General features: G+C 37.5%; 1 protein-coding gene across 1 annotated transcript; it reads left to right on the top strand.

Annotated features, from left to right (window-relative positions):
* Nucleotides 1-2,120: 2,120 nt before the first annotated feature.
* Nucleotides 2,121-19,454, top strand: LOC145768325 (acid-sensing ion channel 2-like). Its single transcript, XM_082579802.1, has 13 exons — nucleotides 2,121-2,203; nucleotides 2,519-2,677; nucleotides 3,444-3,646; nucleotides 4,117-4,315; nucleotides 11,593-11,740; nucleotides 12,528-12,655; nucleotides 13,699-13,855; nucleotides 14,674-14,791; nucleotides 15,371-15,463; nucleotides 16,672-16,763; nucleotides 17,302-17,390; nucleotides 17,594-17,678; nucleotides 18,369-19,454. The coding sequence occupies exons 1-13, from the start codon at nucleotides 2,141-2,143 to the stop codon at nucleotides 18,986-18,988; spliced, it is 2,154 nt and encodes a 717-aa protein (XP_082435928.1). The 5' UTR covers nucleotides 2,121-2,140; the 3' UTR covers nucleotides 18,989-19,454.
* Nucleotides 19,455-20,862: the final 1,408 nt, after the last annotated feature.

Raw genomic sequence — 20,862 nt, 5'->3', positions numbered from 1 at the left:
ACACATCAATTAAATTCCGCATAATGGAATCTCATTGTGGTATTGTTGAGTAGGCTATAGAATATTGCACCAAAATAGCTCCATAAGTAAGTTATATTGATAATGCAGTTAAAATGCCCTTGTTAGCGTCCTTTTAGATTAGCTCAAGCCTGTCTACATTTTGATGGAGTGTGGCTTATATCAACTTGGCAAAAAAACACCATTTTAAAAATAGTTAGAAAAAAATTAAAAAACAATGTATCTGCTTTTCCGTTTATTTACATATTTTCTTTTTATTTCCCAAAGATGGACTGACGACTAACAATACAATAGCATCATGTTTCAAATGACCTATGTGACAATTTGCAGGCTACTTGCAGAATCACATACAGATTCAAAAATATCAAAACCTGCGTATGTTTGTGGTTGGATACGTAAAAAACGTAAGACACTCTCAAAAAAAAAACGTAAGACATTCTCAAATACTTTTGTCTCTGAAGTGGGAATCACCGGCTGTACTTTATTTGATTTTTCTTCTAACAGAGTGTTTCAGCCGTGCTTGTGTTAGGGATATAAATAGTAAGTTCTATAAATTTGGAGTAGCCGAGATGGCAGCACGCATTGACGCATCGTAGTGCATTATGAAAGTGACAGATTTGTCGATGTGTGAGCATGGTTTAGTGCGTAGGTAGACACGAATTTGCCTCTCGGCAGGAGAGCACACGCGGTCGTTCTCCGATTACTTCACGGCCGAATTAACGGAGTGCAGGCCTTTTTTGGACGTTTTATAAATAGGCTACAGGGTATTGAACGGTTGCTTCAAATGCAAACACATGTGAAAGAAACATAAAAGTAAAACGCAAGTTCGTAGCAATAGTATCAGTCAATTCTCGGTTTTAGAGAGATTTTTGGACGCCTTGAAATTGGTAGTAACTATTTTAGCTGTAACAAAGCAAAAAAGGATAAGTGAGTTTTAGAAGGTTTAAGAAGTATATAACGGCAAATACGTCCAAGCAACGTTGTCTTCAAGTACTTGCATTTGTACTAAGAAAAGTAGATAGCCTACCATAACTGGAAAGCATAGCCTACTTCTAGCTGTCATCATTTTAAATTGGAAAACTTTTAAAATGGCATATTGAGCGAGCTTAGTTTAATATGAGATAAGTATGGTTGAAAAGTTTAGACTGAAATTAGTTAAAACATTCTAAATTTATCCTACTCAATAAAAAAATTGCTCGAGGGGCTCAAAGTATTATAAAATAGTTTTGTATATTTGTAACCACATACCGTGTTGATATTCGTTGTAGTTAAGAGTTGACCAAAAATAACGTAACTTTCATAAAAGAAAGATGAAAATACGATCGGGTCTATCAAAAGCCATGAACGCAAGAGACCGGTGGTTTTGTTTAGTTGCTTTTGATTGTGACCACTGGATAAGAATTTTTTTGCTGGTTTGATGAACCAGATGAACCAAAAGTGACATGGCCAGGAATGTAGGCCAAAGAGGATGTCAAAACCCTATTTGACATCATATGTGTTAGAGCTAGGGAAAAATATGTATGAATGGTGAGTTGAGCATCTATCACTGACAGGGGTGGGGCTAAGAGACAATGGGTAAATATGTTTTTCTGGCACAGTATCAAGAGGCATCAAACTGACTTTACATTCTTTGAGACAATGCATAGGGTGTAACAATAATGGCTCACACACTGTTACCAGATGGCGTAAAAATTGTCATTTCTAGGCAGTCTGAAGCTTTAATTACGTCACTGATTACGTTGAGTCAACTACGTTGTAAAACACTGGCGAACGCAACAGCAGTGTGCCAATGTAGTATGTGTTCTGTGAACGTCAATCAACCGCATTACAGTCTAAGATTGAAACGACTTTTCAGAAAGAACATAACGATCTCTTCCCTTTGCAGAATCCTGGCTGCGATAGGCTACTGGCTATAAAATTTGTTTCCGAAATTTTGAAAAGTTTTAATTATTTTTGTGACGTTCCGCACGTAGAGGTCATGACACATAACCACATTTCATCTCAAGATGACGAACAAATAGAATCAGACTTAAAAACCAGCAAAAGAAAAAGCTTGTTGCCAATGGAACTTCTGTTCAAACAACACAATAAACACAATTCAATGAAAAATATTAACAGTGAAATGACTAATGGAGTTTGTTGCGAGGCTGATGGACCTTCCGTGGAGAAACAGGATCTGACAAAGGTGAGTTGAAAGCAATGGCTTTCGGTGACCTACTACTACCACCACGTTTAGGCTTGTTGAAGGTTTAAATTTCGTCATACTGTTAACACGAGCTTCTAAAATGAATGGATTTTGCATTTGCTACCTTCGCTCAATGAAACAAATTTGTTGTTGAAGTGAAATTTCTTTACTGATAATTTGCAATATGAACTCCAACTACTTTTTTTATTGCTTCTTTTTTGAGTAGTAAAATTTTCATCTTAGTTTTTCATTATTTTCACGCTGGTGAAGAATGACCTGTTGCTTTGTTTCACGAAATACTTTTCTATTTGACAGGATGAAGACAAGGAACTGAAGCCATCTGATTTTATTTTCTTTGCTTCTAATTCCACGTTTCATGGCATTAGTCACATATTTACTTCAAGTCCATTTTCGTTTAGAAAAGTTCTTTGGGCAATGGCTGTACTTTCCGCACTTGCTCTTTGTATATATCAGGTTTGTTAAAATAATGTGTAAGCCTAAACCTTTTTTCGTTGCTTTTAAGTTCAGTGGCAAAGAACTTACAACTTGTGTTGGGTACAGTATTAGGTAGTTGAATACTAAAAGGGTTGCTTTCGTTTGAAATCATGTAACCACAAAAGCATTAAAAAACATTCGACGAGTTGAAAACAATAAATTTTTATTTAGCAAAGAAGCACTTTTCCAGTCAAAAATGTCTCTCCACATTGTATGTTCGCTGTTGAGCAAGAAGTTGGCTTTGACTTTCGCTTAATTCTATGATAACGTTTAGCTTATGATCAAGGATCATCAAGTCAATCATAAACAACCATAGTAGACTTCCCTTGCGTATGTAAGTTTTCTTGTCTAGTAACTTGTCTTCAGTTGTCTGATCTGATCAAAACAAAATCCAGAAATATTATCAATGTTTGCTGTGACGTTTGATCGTGGTAAGATCGACGAGGCAGAGTGGAAACAAATGTCTAGTCGTACCCAGGGTTGTATTTGGTGGTTTAATGCTAGGCCACGGATGTTTGAACGTTGAAGGCGTTAATAAAGTAGACAACAAGGCAAATAGCCTACGCCAATCTTTGTGGCCACATTCAAGCGCTCAAACATGTGATTAAATGTCTTGGATAGCCAGGATAGTCGTGTACTTTCGAGGTGTCGAACTGACACCTTACCGAGCGTGTGTAAAAATTGCATTTTAACTTGGAATCAACGACATTTACTGCTGTGGCAACATGATTCTAATATATTTTAGGCTTACGACCGCTACGTTTATTACCGATCCCGACCACACGTGACAAAGCTTGATGAGCAGGAAGCGTCAGAAATGTACTTTCCTGCTGTCACCATTTGTAACATGAATTCGTTTCGACTCAGCGCAATTACTACTGATGATTATTATTATACGGGGCAGGAAATCTTGCGGTTATTTGCCAACGATTTCGACATACCTTCAAAGTAAGTGATAATAACAGCAGAGCCGTTTTTATTATTTTCAAAGTATTTTATAATCAAAAAAGTGTAAATGTTGTTAATTAACGGCAAAATATTGTTGCACACTGGAGTTGTAAGAGACTTGAAAGCAATTTATTGAGTTTAGTAATTTCAATTCAGACGTAGTCAATACACAACACATGCTCATTCGCATAATCTGAAAACCACACAGGCTTCGTAACTCGTACAGAATTTATTTACACAAATTATTAACTCAGGGTGTAAACTCAATTTAATAGGAGTTTTTCAACAACATAAATTTATTGCGATTAATTTTTGATGTTATTAATTTAAATGTTTGGTGGCAGCTGACTTTGGTGATCATTTGGTCTTTCGTTGGCATCTAATTTGCCATTTGTGTTTGTTGTGCTTGCAGATTTTTTTTTGTCAACAAAAACAAACAGACTGAACTAAAATACAATTATGGTTTACAGCGGATTTCGGGATGACAGAACCTGGCCGATCGTTGAAAGACAGATAAAGCCAATTCAAGAGCAAAGAAACGACTACAAGCCACAATCTGATAATTTCAACATGTTTGAGTTTTATAACCGTACGGGTCATACAATTAAAGGAATGTTGAAAAGTTGTAAATATAGAGGACAAGATTGTTTAGACCAATATTGGACGCAGGTAAACGTAATCTTAGTGTTTTGTTTACTTGTAACTTTAGAAACAATGGCTTACCATAAAAGTCAAAATGAAAACATGTCACAAAGTTGATGTACATGAATTAGCCTACATGAAACAAATTTCGTTAGTAAAATGCAGTAGCCATTAGTTTGCCATTTTTGCTTCATTTGTGTTTCAAAACGCTCGTAATATGTTTGAGATGTTTTCTTTACTCTCGAAGCATTGCAAATGGCAAACTGAGTCACAAGAAGACGCAAAGGAACTGTTACCATCGTCATTGCGATTCCTAGCATGATTGTGTTCTCGCTTTGAGTCCATGATCATAGTTCGCTACATAGCTGCAGTAGGCTACATAGCTGCGTAACAGATTTCTGTAACTAGAAGTTCATATCGTTCGGTCATACCTGAGATTGACATAGTTTTGCTGAAAGTCTTGTTTTGGTTAGCCTATGTCACTTTCTTCTTGTTCGTAATCCGTTGATCGTCTTACCAGCCAGAACATCAGTCTATTTTTACATTGGCTCAACGTCCGCAGACGTTGATTTGATTGTAAAACAAACGATTTTCCTGGCTGGGCTAACAATATTTCACTGCAATGCTTTGTGGCAACATTGTCATTCAAAGTTGTTTAAAACTGTTTTCACACTGGTTTTGTGATGACGTCTGACATCATGCAAGATTGCTGCATTAATTTGCCAAGTGAATTTTTCTTTTAGTGGAGTATAATTTTTGTATTTGACTCACCTACACCTTAATTACTTTCGCATCTATTGCAAACAATTGAAAGAAGATACAGAGAAAGAATTTCTCCAAGCAATTGCTGCTAATCAGTTCTGTACTTTGTCATTTTTCCACTTTCTATGTTGTTGTTCCAGACAATGGTTCACCTAATCAAACGTCATATAAAAAACCGTTCAAGTCTACTGAATATTACGTCATGGAAGTTGCTAGAAAATGTGCCAAAATTGCACCATCGTTCATAAGACTTGTGTCAAACCTGTTTGGACCTGTTTGGGCCTGTTTCAGTTTGAAACTTGTTTAAACAGGAAATATTACATCAGCTTTAAACACCTGTTTGAATGACTTCATAATTGTCTTTCATTATTGCGTCACAGTACTGCATATGTGAGTTTGAGATATTGCTATCTATTCTGGTCATTTCGTAAAATGATTGTTTGAAAGTTGGCCGCACATTTAACTGTTTGCTTAGTGCTTGCTAACTGGACAAAAGTTCCGTCTTTTATCCAAGTAATCTGTATCGTAGTGACAGTTTTTAGAGGTGTACGGCGTTGCATCTCGATTTCGATAGCCGCGGGCTAATTTTACAGGAATACACTTATTGAATAGACGTTTCAAGGAGTGTTTCTTTTTCGGTCGATACATACAGACGAACGGATTCGGGAATCTTATGTTACAATTTTTCCACGAAGAGATTATGGTTTACCGCTGTGACCATAAAAAATAAAACACGTTTTTGTTAGCTGGTAGGCCAAGAAGCACTTGAAGGCATAAAAAAAATAAAAGACGTGTTTGTTGTCAGCTAGTGCAGAAGAACTACTTAGAAGTACAAGAAATAATAAAAGAAGATTTGTTGGTTGGTAGTCTACACTCTTACAGAAGCAAGGAAAAGTAAAGACATTTCTTCTCAGTTTGGTACTGAAGAAAAATGACTTTGACATTCATTGGCAAGAAAGAAGATTAAAGACAATCCATCTGTGCTTGTAGATTCAAGTAGAAGAATCCAAGCAAGTTTTGTGGACTTTAGGACTTCATACTCGTACAGCTACGGTATCGTGCATTTAAATTCTTTTTTGTATTTTTTACGGTCTTTACAGTTAAGTTTTTTATAACTTAAATTTGTGTGTTTGTGTAATTTAACTTTTTAATTGTTAAATTTAGCCCCAACATTTAATATGTCTACACTCGGTGGCGACAGGGACTCGACCGCCGTCGACTCGACTGAGTTTAAGCCTGATGATGTTCTTTGCGGTCGGGCAGGCCATTCTGGGGAGGGACCCAGTAACGATGAGGCTAAGTCAGTTCGAGAGGCCCGGCATCTTAGACGGGATATTTTGACTCAAATTGGGAAACTTTCTGTAGCCCTAGGTTCTTTGAGTGATAAGCAGGAACTGTTAATTTTTCGATCTAAGTTCTCTACTTTAGAAGAGGAATTAAGGCATTTCCATGCTCTTTTGAGTAAAATTGTTAACTCTGCAATCTTGGCAGAACTTCGTGATAGGGTAGATCCCGAATTTAACTCGTTAAAAAATAACTTCGAACAAAAAGAAAGTGAGTTCTCAGATAGGTTGGATGCTGACATACATCCTGAGGATAGCGCCTCAAATGTAAGCACTAGGATGTCTGAGAGCTCGTCACGGATAGTTACACAAATTAACCTACAGTTAAAACGAGAGGAGCTCCAGATACAAGCTGAGGCCGAAGCAAGAGCTGCTGAGGCCATCGCGAGAGCTGAGGCCATACGAGCTGAGGCTGCCGCGAGAGCTGAGGCCGTACGAGCTGAGGCCATCGCGAGAGCTGAGACCGAAGCGAGAGCTGCTGAGGCCGCCGCGAAAGCTGAAGGTAGAGCTGCTGAGTTCGCACTCAAAGACGCTCAGTTGAGGGCCGAACAACGTAAAGAGGTAGTTTTAGCTGAATATCGTTCTGAGTTGGGCTCCCGGCGTAGCTCTAGGAAGGGCTCTTCTAGGCATTCCAGAAGTGAACATCAATCGCAGTTTAATTTACCTAACCTTTTCCAGACGCCTGTTGAATCCGTAAGTGGACCTGTACAATCCACATGTTTTCCAGCTGTTTCAGGAGGTCTCGGGGCCGCGGCTAAGGGTCTTCCGAAGGCTGTAGAGCCAAGGTCTGCAAATTACAACCGAACTCCTCCCCAGAGCGTACAGGTCACGGGGCCGCCATTAGCAGTAATGCTTTGCCCCCTTCAAAGTTTTCTGCGCCGCTAGTTGTTGATCGCCCAGCTACACGTAATTTGGGTGGTTGTGAGAGGCGTATCGTGTCTCCTGATTTTAACGTGTGTGAGGATCGTGATCGGGCTGTGCATGTGACTGAGCCCACTCAGCCCCTTAAGGGATATAGCTTGTCTTCTCCCGCTAAATCGAGTTCTCAACAGCAGGATTGCTTTTTTGAATACCAAAATAGTAGGACGTTTTTGATAAGGCGGCCTTGATTGGTTACGATGGTAATAATATGCCATTTATCTTCTTTAAAAATCGTGTTACGGCCTTAATGGCAGCTTCGCTCTTTAAGGGGACTTGTTTGACTTTGTTACAAGCAGCTTGTGTTAGAACAGCTGCGCAAACGATTGCTAATTTGGTTTCCGACACTCCTGGCTTGTCAGAGGAAGACAGGATAGAAATGTCATTAGCTCGCTTGTCCCAGCGTTTTGAGGTTCGTGGAGGTCTTTTCGCCGAACCGGAAATTAGAAAGTATCGTTATGGTAGCAAATTGAATTCAATCTCTTCCAGTGATTTGAAAGAGTTTAAAGATGAATTGTCGCAGTGTCTGCTTTACGCGCAAGCTTATGGTCAGCGTGATAAATTAGAAGGACGTTTTGTTTTGGATTTGGCTAAGCGACTCCCGTTTGACGCTAAGCAGCGTTATCTTGACTTTTTAGGTGATCAGTATGGTAGCACTGAGGAACCTACTTTTCAGAGTTTGTTTGAATTTGTAGTTCGAGAAGAAACGCGTAAGTCGACTGATTTTAGCATTATGCTAATGGGCGATTCTGGTGAGTCGCAGCATTTTAAAAAGTTTGGCAAAGGAAAATTGCCTTCATGTCCGATTAGGCAGACGTCCGTAAAACCCCATGATGATGTGATGTCAGGGAGTTCGCAGTACTCGACTGCTGTTGGCGCACCGCGCGGTGGTGTGGCCAGACGTAGAGACATACCGGCATGTTTTTATTGTTCGTCACGTGGTCAAGTTGAATATCATTTTTTGTCTAATTGTAAAGAATTTTTGCGCTTGACACCTAAAGATCGGAGAGATGTCATTGTGAAAGCTGGCAAATGCTTGAATTGTTTGCGCCAGCATATGGTTAGGGATTGCGTTCATGCAAATAACTGTCGTAAGTGTGGGCCTAACAACGATAGGAAACACTATTTTCTTCTGCATGATTTTTATGTGACGTCACGTGATTCTCTGGATTCGGTCGGCAAAGATGATACTGGTGCCAGAGTTCCTGTGCGTAATGTTAAGATTGGAAATGTTAAAGCAGCTTTTAACCGCGTTACTGCTGCTCGTGTTTTGAATCCAATGACTGGCAAATCGAAGTTGGTGTATTGTCAGCATGATCCTGGTTCGCAGTTGACGTTTGTTTCGAGTGATTTGGTGTGCGAACTTGGTCTTAAACCGTACGATAAAGCGTCGTTTAAAATGGATACCCTGGCTGGTCAGAAACCTACTTGTGCTAACCTTGTTAAACTCAACATCCAGTCGTTAGAGACAGATGAACTGTTTTGTGATATAACTTCGGTGGTTAACCCAGCTTGGGCTGACGATGTTAAAACTTTACCGCATAAACAAGATTTAAATGGTTTCCGTCATTTTTATGACGTGAATATGTTTCATTTGAATGATTGTAGTACTGTAGATGTACTGATTGGCAACGACAACGCTTATTTGATGTGGGCCAAAGAGGAGCGTGTTGGTGAAAATCGTAGTGAACCGCATGCTTTACTCACTTCTCTCGGCTGGTTGGCTTGTGGTGGTAAGTCACCCTTAGATGAAAGCGTTGCTAACGTGTGCAGAGTGCAGACGTCTTCAGAGTCGGATGTCATCTCTGGCTTTCAGCGTAAAATTGAGTCTCGTGATATGGAAATAGCAGACCTGAATAAAGTCATTCAGGATTTGACCTTGCAAAATGAAACCTGTGAATTGTCTCGCAATGACATTTTGGCTAGAGAACTTGTTGAACCGAATATTGAGTTGAAAGATGGTCGATTTGAGATACCTGTTCCGTTGAAGGAAGATATTGATCTACCTAACAATTTTGTGTTGGCGTCAGATAGAGCTGCTGCTTTAAGGAAGAAGGCTTTAAAACAACCTGAACTTCGTGATTTCCTTACTGACACCATGAAAGATCTTAAATCTAATGGCTATATTGAGCGTGCTGGTGAAGCAGAAAATGTAAAGGGATTTGAATGGTATTTACCATACTTTGTGACGTCACAATTAAAAAAGCGTATTGTTTACGATGGCAAGTCTGAATTTCGAGGAACTTGTGTTAATGATGTAATGTTTTCTTGTCCTGATTTTTTAAACCTTCTGGCAGATGTCTTGGCTAGATTTCGGCTTGGTAGGTTTGGTTTCATGGCCGATGTGATTAAATACTTTTTTCACATTTTGGACTCTTCAATTAGTAATCCCAATTTTATTGAACTGCTTACGTACACAGGCAGTGCCGTTCGGATCGTGAACGAACGCCCTTTGGTACCTTTGAGTGACGACCCTAGGGATTTTACTGTCATCACCCCTGCCTCACTTTTGACCCCATACTTAGACCCATACTGTGCTGTTGGGCAACCACATGATCGTGACCAACTAAGAAGGGATTATCGGTTCAATTTGTCACTTTATCAGCAGTTTTGGAGTAAATGGATCGATTTTTACTTGCCAGGTCTTCAGGGCCGGAAAAAATGGCTAAAAATGGCCGAGAATTTGGAGCCTGGTCAACTTGTAGTGGTAGGTTCTCTCCAGGACATTGGTAAACGTGGGAAGTATCAACTTGGGAGGGTGCATGAGGTAGTTCCACAAATTAGGAAAGGGAAGCCTGTGGTTCGTAGAGCTAAAGTTGCCGTCTGCAACTATGATGAGAGTACGGGGAAAGTGAAAGTAGACTATGTGTTGAGGGATATTTTGTGCCTCGCCCCCGTAAAGAACACCTAAGTGTTAGGGTTTGAGCCTGGTTTTGTCTGCGGTGGCCGACCCTTGTCTGAGCCCGGAACAGTCGGTTATTATCGCAACCATTGTATATAGCGTCATTTTAGTGTGTACCTATGGTACCAATTTCATGTATCGTCGTGTTTATTCTTATTGCTGTTCATTCTTTGCATGCCCTTTGTATTTGCGTATTAACTTAAACGTGAGTGATTCAAACAATTTGTGTATCATGTGTTTTTATTCATTGGCTCACAATTGTCGTCAATTCTTTTTTAGTTATGCCATGTCAGACTGTCATAACTAGGGGCCGCTATGTTCCAGACAATGGTTCACCTAATCAAACGTCATATAAAAAACCGTTCAAGTCTACTGAATATTACGTCATGGAAGTTGCTAGAAAATGTGCCAAAATTGCACCATCGTTCATAAGACTTGTGTCAAACCTGTTTGGACCTGTTTGGGCCTGTTTCAGTTTGAAACCTGTTTAAACAGGAAATATTACATCAGCTTTAAACACCTGTTTGAATGACTTCATAATTGTCTTTCATTATTGCGTCACAGTACTGCATATGTGAGTTTGAGATATTGCTATCTATTCTGGTCATTTCGTAAAATGATTGTTTGAAAGTTGGCCGCACATTTAACTGTTTGCTTAGTGCTTGCTAACTGGACAAAAGTTCCGTCTTTTATCCAAGTAATCTGTATCGTAGTGACAGTTTTTAGAGGTGTACGGCGTTGCATCTCGATTTCGATAGCCGCGGGCTAATTTTACAGGAATACACTTATTGAATAGACGTTTCAAGGAGTGTTTCTTTTTCGGTCGATACATACAGACGAACGGATTCGGGAATCTTATGTTACAATTTTCCCACGAAGAGATTATGGTTTGCCGCTGTGACCAGTTGTACATATGACAACTGATTCTGAGTGACTGTAGATATGTATCGTTTTTTTTTTTTTTGTGAAATACATTTGGTAGAATAGGTAATGGGGTGTCTTGCCTGCTTTCACAATGAGAAATATGATGAAATAGATGATGAAATATGATGAAATAGAGAAGGAAGCCTTCGATAAATGAATTCTAGATAAGGCTTCAGTTAGTTTTGTTGTTTTACTTTTCAAAATATTTATTGCAGAAAAGAAAACACCTGTAGTATTATGAAAAAAAAAAATGTAAAAAGACACTTGGTTCAACGCACTCTTAAGCTGCCGAGCAGATCAAAGACAGAACTTTTTTTCGTTGTTCATACGTGTGTTGTTGTGCTGTAATCAACTAAATCCAAAATGGTTAATATAAAGCGGTGATCTTGCTGTTTGCTTTGTCCATCGAAAATCAAAAGGTCAGCCAAAATTACGAAGATGCTTATACATTTCAGGTATACACGCGATATGGAAAATGCTACACTTTCAACTCAGGAAAAGAGCATCCTTTATTAAAAACTCTCAAGGGAGGTATTGGCAACGGATTGGAAATTCTTCTCGACACCGAACAGGACGAGTACATGCCAGTCTGGGCTGAAACAGGTAAAGTTACTTCATTAATCGAAGCGTCCTGTGCAATATAAAATATATTGCACAGGACGCTTCGATATTTAGTATATTGATTTCCTGATGATCAATTAGTTGCTTGAAGTATCTTTAGGCTACGCAGCCTACGCTTAGAGAAAGATAGACTTACTTTGAAGTAAATCAGAACATTTAAATCTTTGACAAGAACAAATATTGTGATTTACAGTATAACAGGCTGGTATAAAGAACTGTTTTCTCGATAGCCTAAACTCTAAATCTGTCGTTTACGAAGAGCACTACTATAAGTAGCCTACTGAATATTGCTGAAAAACATATACTGCGTTTGTTTGGTATAGCTTTTGTAATTTCAAACGATTCGCATATCTCCAATTAAATGTGGAAATGACAGCTGGCGTAATATAAGGCATTTTTCTGCTAAAAACTTGTAGCAATGCCACAAACACAGGGATATCTAAAGATATCTAAAGATATCTAAAGATATCCCTGCACAAACATCAGCTACACTGTCTCTAAAACGAAATAATTTAAGCTTTGATCAACGTGCGTATTGAAAGCAAACGGACGGGCGAATATACAACCAACTACTGCGTGGGGTGCATGTAAAAATATTAAAGCTGATTTTAACACTAAAAACAGTTTGTATACAAATTTTGAAGTGTGTTTAGTTAATCAATGATTAGCCTACTTTTAAAAATGCAAGATAGTTTAATCATAAACCAAAACTATTCTTGTATGTTGAAACAATCATCTTATCACTCCTGTCGTGTGCGGCAACCTGCAGATGAAATTTCAATCGAGGCAGGTTTCAAAGTACAGATTCATACTCACACGGAGCCCCCTTTTATTCATGAGCTTGGTTTCAGCATTTCTCCTGGATTTCAAACTCTGGTGGCTACGCAAGAGCAGAGGGTAAGAGCATGCTCACCTTTTGACTTTTGTTCGGAATTCAACAAGCCTGAAACCAATTTGAGTTTTAGACCACTAAGATTCAACCTACAGCGGTGAAGTCATAATTTAGATCTGAATTTATGACAGCTTATTGATATTCGTGATGTATTTGCCAAGTGTGTTAGACTTAGCTTACCTTAATAATTATTTCATCTATGTTAGTGTGTTACTATTTTAATTTCAAAGTTGTGTAGGCGTAGATAAATTTAAAAAATATGGCAATTCAGTGCAGTAGGTACACTGGTATGGCCATGAAGATATATACCTCCATGTGACATTTTCTCATTTGTGGAACCTAAGCTCCAAAAATGGTACTACTGCCAACCTTGCCAAAGTGCTCAAACTGCAAGCAGTGAGCTTGCGCAATGCACAGCAAGGTTCCTCCAGTAAAGTGCTCAATCGGCGTAATCCATGAGTGTCCATAATTGCAGACAGTGCACACCGTTTCGGCCTACCTATATTTTTTTAGTTTTCCTAGCAGGCTACGTAAATAAATTTAAACATAAGGCACAATATGGGCAGCCATCCAAAACGATATAAGTAGGTAACATTTCGCAAAAAAATAAAATCTAGAAAAAGTTGGCTTATTACATTCCATGATAAAACTTTATCACAAAACCATTTTTAAAACATGAAGCCGCGTTTGTGTGAAAAGTAAAAGCTTAAAAAAAAAACTTGATTTCATCAATTTACCGTGATAATCTCTGCTGTTTCTTACATACTGTAGCAGTTGATTCAAAATGTTTACACGACTTCAAAGGTAGCAACAAAAATGTTTAAAACTATAAGCTATTCCTATTTTTATGGAAGCTAAATTAGAAGTAACATACTGTATGAACAATGTATCAACAGGTTTAGAATTCCATGTTTTTTTGCAAAGATAGCTCTTGAAGTACTGTGAGTTATGGTATTTATTTTAGAAACTTGTCTGACAAAAGCAAAGTTCATGACAGCTACTATTTGCTTTCAAATGATTAGCTTACTTTTGCATGTTTTTTTTTCAGATAACATTTTTGCCGAAACCGTACGGATCTTGTATATCGGGAGTGAATAAGTCCAGACATTATCACTACAACAACTACAGTATATCGGCTTGCCGGATTACCTGTGAAACAGAGTTTGTGGTAGCAGAATGCGGATGTAGAATGATTCACCAACCAGGTATAGGCAATGTACGAAGATTAATCAGGTATCGGCATTGATTTAACGTTTGCAAAGCTTCCCATGTCATTTTCCTCAAAGTCATGTCACTGACGGTAGACACTACCACAGTCATTGATTGATTGAATCTTTATCCTCGGACTGGGAAGCTTCTTGCAGAGCTTAATCCTGGCAGTTTCGCATACTTGTAGAGGCTTTGAATCACTGACGCAGGCCCGGTCACCGAGATTGACAGAGTGAAGTTTCCGATTGTTGAAGTCTTGTTGCCGGGGAATTATTCCATCCATTAGATGCCGCTGAATGGAGAGCAGTCCTTAACATGCGTTGCTCAAGCGCACACCCCGAGAGTCGAACCAGCGCCGCTATTGATCTTGAAGTTTCTTCCTTCAGAAGTGACGCGCTAACCAATTGAGGTATCGGGGCGGACAGAATTTGCTGTTGCCAGAATTTGCTGTTGTATGCCATAAACTAATGTACCCTGCGGGCAGTGCCGAATTTACCACTAGACTGGAAAGGCTGAAACCTGAGAACTTAAAGACTTAGGGGCCTCAAAAATTTAAGATGTAGGCCTACCACATTAAGCCTATTAAAAAACGTTTGAACGTATATTTGCATAAATTTTCACTTGGTAACAATGCAAAAAGTTTAAAACGCAACCAGTTCTAATAGTAGTAGATGTTAATAAACAGGTCATAATGCCAATTACCGGTAGTTAAAAATTGAATTTTCTATTGATTTTTTCATGCATTTTGACAAATATAAATACAAATACGGAAGCTCTGAGAAACAGCAATAACCAACTTTCTTAATGGCTTCAGGAAATGCTTCCTTCTGTAGCCCAGAGACCTACAAGCGTTGTGCAGATAGGACATTGAATTTTCTCGAGCAAGAAGATGAAACATACTGCGTTTGCGGAACACCCTGTGACGTAACAAGGTCAAGAAAAAACATAGCTTACTGTTGAAAAGATTCCCATGCATTGTATCAATATCAATATGGTTGGAGCTTTATTAGCTGCTTTAGTTTATACGGTGTTTATGGTTGTGATTGCATTTGATAATTAAGATGTATCATAAAATTGCCTTTCTTGGCGTTTTTACAAAATTGTCACCCCGGTCGCGGAAATGTAGACTACAAATATATCTGAAGAAGTAAAATTAAGCCATGTGGTGCTTCAAAAATTCAGATTTCAATCTATTTTAATATTTTTTGTTTTCAATGTAGATCATAACTAAATTGCTTAGCTATAGCAAAAAGTCAGATATCGCTTTACCACAATTTACTTTATTGACTCACAACATCGGAGAACATTTTGAAAGTCTGCTATATGATAACAACGCTAGCTTAAGTATGCTACATAGTTGTATGTACAACTTGTGATGTTTTTCAAAATACAGTACATGCGTTTATATAGATTTTTCATCGCAATCGATAGACCGTCCTTCCTTTTCGTGTTTTCTTTGCACTTCTTACAACCTTCTTGTTGAATGTTGATTCATTTTTATGTCTTTACAGGTACAACTTACAATCTTCAACTCTTCAGCTACCCAGCACACAAGCTCTCAGCTACATGGCGTACAAGTATAAAAAAAGTGAAGAATACCTGAGGTGTTTTGCAAACGTGTTATGTAATTTACGTTTGATTTCAATGACTTTTTTTACGGAAAAATTTTCACAGCAAGCCAAGACTTTAGTTCAGACCTAACTGAAAGCTAGAAAGTTAAATATTTTTAAACTGACCTTTTTTGGTGATGGGTTATGAACTTTATTTGGTTTAAATTTTGACGTTTGTTTAAAACTTTAGTAAATTATAATTTAGTCCATTCAAAGAGAATTGAAAACCGCTTTTTAGCAAAGTTGCATGCAACAAAAAACCTCTTGAATGGATTTTAGGTCAAAAATTTTGTTACCTCCTTTTAACATCTAAGTTTAATGTAGATTATGGGGCATTAATTCCTTTTTCGGATTTAAGGCAACGCTACCCATAAATTATTCACGTTTAAAGATTTTTATTTTTAGGCAGACATATCTTCGAAATAAACACGATTTTGCGGACGTGTTTTTGCTTAGATTGCTTTTTCGTTTACCTATCCATTTGTTACTCTGCTAATATTTTTCTTGAAAGCAACCGCACTGACATCATTTAAGATTAGATACAAAAATTTCGGTTCGCTACCACAAATGCACTAAAAGTGCTCACCATGTCACATTTTAAAATATTATTGTAACAAATGTATCAATACTTATTTGTCTTCTAATTCAATTCTCAGTTCTGAAAACTAAACATCATCGAGCAAAAAATACACAATGTTGATTTTGTTTTGATCTTGATTTTCTTTTTGATATTTTCGTATTACATTGAGTAGGCTAACAATAGACTAAAAAGAAAAAAATTGCAGTGTCTTTGCAAGTTTGTGAAGTAGGTCTAAAGTACAGTAATTGACGTAAAAGAAGTAACTATGCAGAAGGTTTTGAAGATGAAATTTAGCATTTTCCTCTCCGCCGAACAAAAAAAGAAGCACGTTGTGCATTTGATTGCTACCCCAAAAACAAAGTATAGGCTAACCCAGCACAGCTTCATTAATAAACGACTGCTTTACATTTGATGCTGAATCTAGGGAACACGATATGAAACCGTGGATAGGCTAATACTAACCACACGTTGAAGCAACCTAAATAAATGGGAGTGCTTTGAAAAGTCGTCAATTTTGTTTTGCCACATAATAATAGTATTTGCCGAAAGCTATTGACGTAAGTAACTATTCTCGTAGTGTTGAAAATGTGAAGATTTTAACATTGCGTTCTAAACTTTTCAGAAACAATTTTGCCAAATTAAACGTCTTCTTTGAAGCTTTGAATTATGAAACAATTGAGCAGAAAAAAGCGTACGAAATACCAGGACTGTTCGGTGAGTAGCAATAGTCTTACCAGGTGGCACTTTGTTTGTTAAAAGCAAGGTAATGTTTTCTGCTAATAGTAATTTTATTTCACAAATTCAGCTAAGTTTCTTCCTAGGGTACGCTAGGTAATTTTAGCTTTCAATAAAATGGAGCATGTGAATACGCTATTATGGTTTAACCCTTCCGGGGTTCATGAATTGTCACCTATCTTATTCCATAACCTTATAAATGGAATGAATGTTTGAAAAAAATTAGGTTGAAGTAACTTTAAGTTGTTGCATATCGCGTGTGTTGTCACTGCAGCCTTCTTTCGGAATCTCAGTTTGGCATACCAATGCATCACACTTCAGTCAATGTACTAAATACCATGATCTGGTGATTTTTGCACTGAAGCCACACCTACCCAGACAGCAAACTCGGTCATTTTTACACACTTTTATACACTCGACACACAATCAAGTCAATTTTTTTTCATGTGAACTTTTTTTTTACTTGAATCTTTTCACCCCGTCCTTCTAACTTATTATTATGTACAATTGTTTGAAGGTGATATTGGAGGCCAAATGGGTCTATTTATTGGAGCCAGCATCTTAACCATCTTGGAATTACTTGATTATCTTTATGAAGTATTAAAAGTAAGTGGTTTGGGCTCATATCTTAAAAACCACCAGAAACGTATGGTAGCCTACACATTTTAATGACTTTTATGTAAAAACCTGCAGTTTGCTTAAAATAATGCAGATCAGTTGAATAACACCGCACGCCAACAAACATATTTAAAAACTATTTGCAAAATCATTATGAGAAATAAGTCAATAGTTTATTTTTATTTTTGTAGTGGAAAATATTTGGCAAGCCCGCAAGAAAAAGGAAGAATTCTCTTTCCACTAAATCTCCAAAACAATCATCTACAGAAATGGAAGGTAAAAATTATTCAATTAAATTCAACAGAAAGCAACAAATATTTTTATCTATTTATCATTTCTTTCAAAATCGGCTACTTATCTATTAAACAAGACAACAACTCCAGATGGATAGTCCTGCAGTAATGTTCATGTAGCCTTGTAGTCTTGTAGGAAGGACTAATCAACACCAGCTGGCACCATTGATAGTTTGGAGTGTCCGCCTACCACTCCTGAAAGCAACTTTGAAGTAGGATTGCGTGAAGAAGACTTTTCTATATGCACTCTTCTGGATTCTGTAAAATTAAACCGCAGTAGCCCATTGTGATTGACTACAAGTGCTGCTACTCAACTGCGCTTGCCAATAAGGCTAATTTTTAGTGACTTAACCATGGCGTTTAACCACTGCATTGTGGAGCAACGTTTAAATGAAGGCTGTTTGCGCAATGAATGTATTTGTAGATTTTGCATCAAAGGCAAAGGGCATTTGACAGAAAATCATCAGGAAATTTGCTTAGAAAGCAATTGAGATAGCTACAATACCAACAGCAGACGTAGCAGAGGAGACGCTTTTGTATAAAAGGCTACTTGTACGGGAAGTACACCCACTAAAATTTTGAAAAGTACAACGTTATGTGAAATGTCGTTAAAAAAATAGTCCTTTATGTGAAAGCAGTCCAATTGATCGTTGTTTTTTTTTTGCATTTTCAGTACTCCACTACCCACAGCAGCAACGAGATGGAATACATCGCAACGACATGAATAATCGAGCTTCTTATACAAACTACAGCCATATGTTCTCATTGCCCGAGTTCGACTCTGCTTCAAAGCCTTTCCTTGAAACTCAGACAAGTCTCGATGAAAGAAATTCTCAGTTAATGCATCCCGCCTCTCAATATTTGGGAAATTCTTTAGTAACGCTGAAAGAGGACACCAGGCCTGAAAAGATTTACTCACCACTAACATCGCCACCCAGGGAAGTACCCATAGATTATCCTCCTCAAATGTTATCACAGAAGATGCAAGACACAAGTTTGAGCTACGGTGACTTTTACAAGAAACCTGAAAGTGAATGCAATAATTATGAAAGCCAGTCCTCTCCATCTGGTTGGCTATTCAACGATACCATGGATAATTCCAATTTGGGTTATTCAGGTGCAGCTGTAACTCCTGTGACATCGCACAGTTCTGTTAGACAAAGAGTGGGAGAAAGCTCGAGGTCAAATGGAGCATCACAACAGCAAGGAGTTGCTTCAAGTAACTGCCCTACCTACAGAATGGCTGTTGATTTACAAGATTATCCTATGTCCATTGAAACCGACATCAACTGAAGAAAGAAAGAAAGTACAACGTTGACGAAAAACATATTTATTCTGCATGTTGTGTGGAAATAAAATGGGCACCGAAAATAAAGATTTATTAGTACTTTACGAAAAGCATTATCAAAAAGGTTTGGTTAAATTCAGTAAAATCAAGTTAAGATTTTTCTGGTACGGTGCAATGAGCCACTGCCGGCCGACAATATTGATTCTTAAAATTTTTGCATTGACATCGAGATAAAGGAGCTAGATCTCAGGCTTCGGCTCGCCTCAGTAATCAATAGAAATATAAAAAAAAATAAAGAGCAAGTTGAGACTCGCAAAAACGTAAAAAATGCTGTCAAGACCATCGTTTCAATTTCAGTCTACTTTATTATTATCACAGCAGATGGCCATAATAACACTTAAAAAATACAAAAACACTTTGATTAATCAAAATTACGTTTAGACCTCGTGAACATCATGTTTCTAATATCTGTGTTGGTTTGGATGTTGTCTCTATGTGCATGTGGTGTTATTCTCCTCTAAGAGCCTGGTATCCATGTTCTGCGCCACGATACTACAATCTTGGCTTGGAAGTTATTTGTCATGCATACGAGATTAACTGAAGCGTGATATGAAACTTCTTTAGGGATGACCGTTGTCAGTTTGAAGATGATGTTTACGATTGCTTTGCCAAGTGTCATCCACGCCACTCTACTACGTTTGTAGGGTTTTTTACGTTTCTAAGCCCCTAGTGTAGGGTTCTGCCTTTCTAATTGTTATATTTTTTGTTTATAAAGGTAAAATTTAAAAAAGAATATATTAAAAGGATATTGAGGCTCTCTGTCTCTAATTAAAAAAGGATAATTAAAAGGATAATTTAGGCTTCTGGCTGTCTAGTCTAGGGGTATGACTTCCTACAAAAAAGCAAACGAATTAAATAGAATGATACATTTTATTGTTTATCAATGTTACAAGTTTTAGTGTTCGGGGAGTTGAGAAAATTGACTAACTAATCTAGTTTATTGAGACGGGTGTCGGATGAGTGACATTCTCCCGGCGTGAATTTAACCTTCTCGTTCTAAAATTCAGTCCGTTCGTTTTGCCAGTCTAATTTCGAATTCCAAGTCTGAGTGTTTGCATTTTTCAATTCCCCGCTTATATCATAATATCCCGGTAGAGCCTTTTCATGAATAATAGCTATCGTAAGAATCAAGGGAAACGCTATACCGGTTTCATAGTTATGTCGCATTAGAAATACAGATGTGTTGAGCTAGATTCTGTGTGAGTGGCGTTTGTTAACAGGAAGCTTGACTTATGTTCTATGAGAACGTTAGGTTTTGAATTTGCAGCATTGAAATGCATTTTGCAATAATGATGAATTTCGGTTAAATGTTAAAATATAAATTTGTTAGTTAAAAACATGGTACATGTTACACTAAGGCGTGTCAATTTAAAGAGAAAAAATGATTTTTTTGAATTTCAGATAGGAACTTATTTAAAAATATGTGTATGGCCGTGAATATACCAAATCCAAACTTTTTTTTTGATTGAACAAAATTTTGCTTGGTAAATCTTTGTTTGTTTTAAATAGTGATAAAAAAACCACAAATATAAAAACATTTTATTTTTTCCCCGATTATTGTTTCTAATGAGACATGTGTTCTTCAATTCCATAATACTATGGTGTTTATTAATTGCTAGGAAGTTTTTCTCCCTTTAAAGATCATTTTTCAGGTTCTACAAGCTATTTTTTTCCCAGATTCACATTTTAGAAAATTTTTACAGTTGTTTCTCAATAGTTAACATTATACTCGTTAGTGTTATAGCATGAAGATAAGCATGCTATTGCAATTTGTTAATGTAATTTTTTCCATGAACTAATGTAAAAACATGTAGACCAA

The sequence above is a fragment of the Aplidium turbinatum genome, chromosome 4, assembly GCF_918807975.1.
Source record: "Aplidium turbinatum chromosome 4, kaAplTurb1.1, whole genome shotgun sequence".
NCBI classification, from domain to species: domain Eukaryota; kingdom Metazoa; phylum Chordata; class Ascidiacea; order Aplousobranchia; family Polyclinidae; genus Aplidium; species Aplidium turbinatum.
The sequence above is the reverse complement of the archived record's forward strand: the minus strand, read 5'-3'. Positions and strand labels throughout refer to the sequence as shown.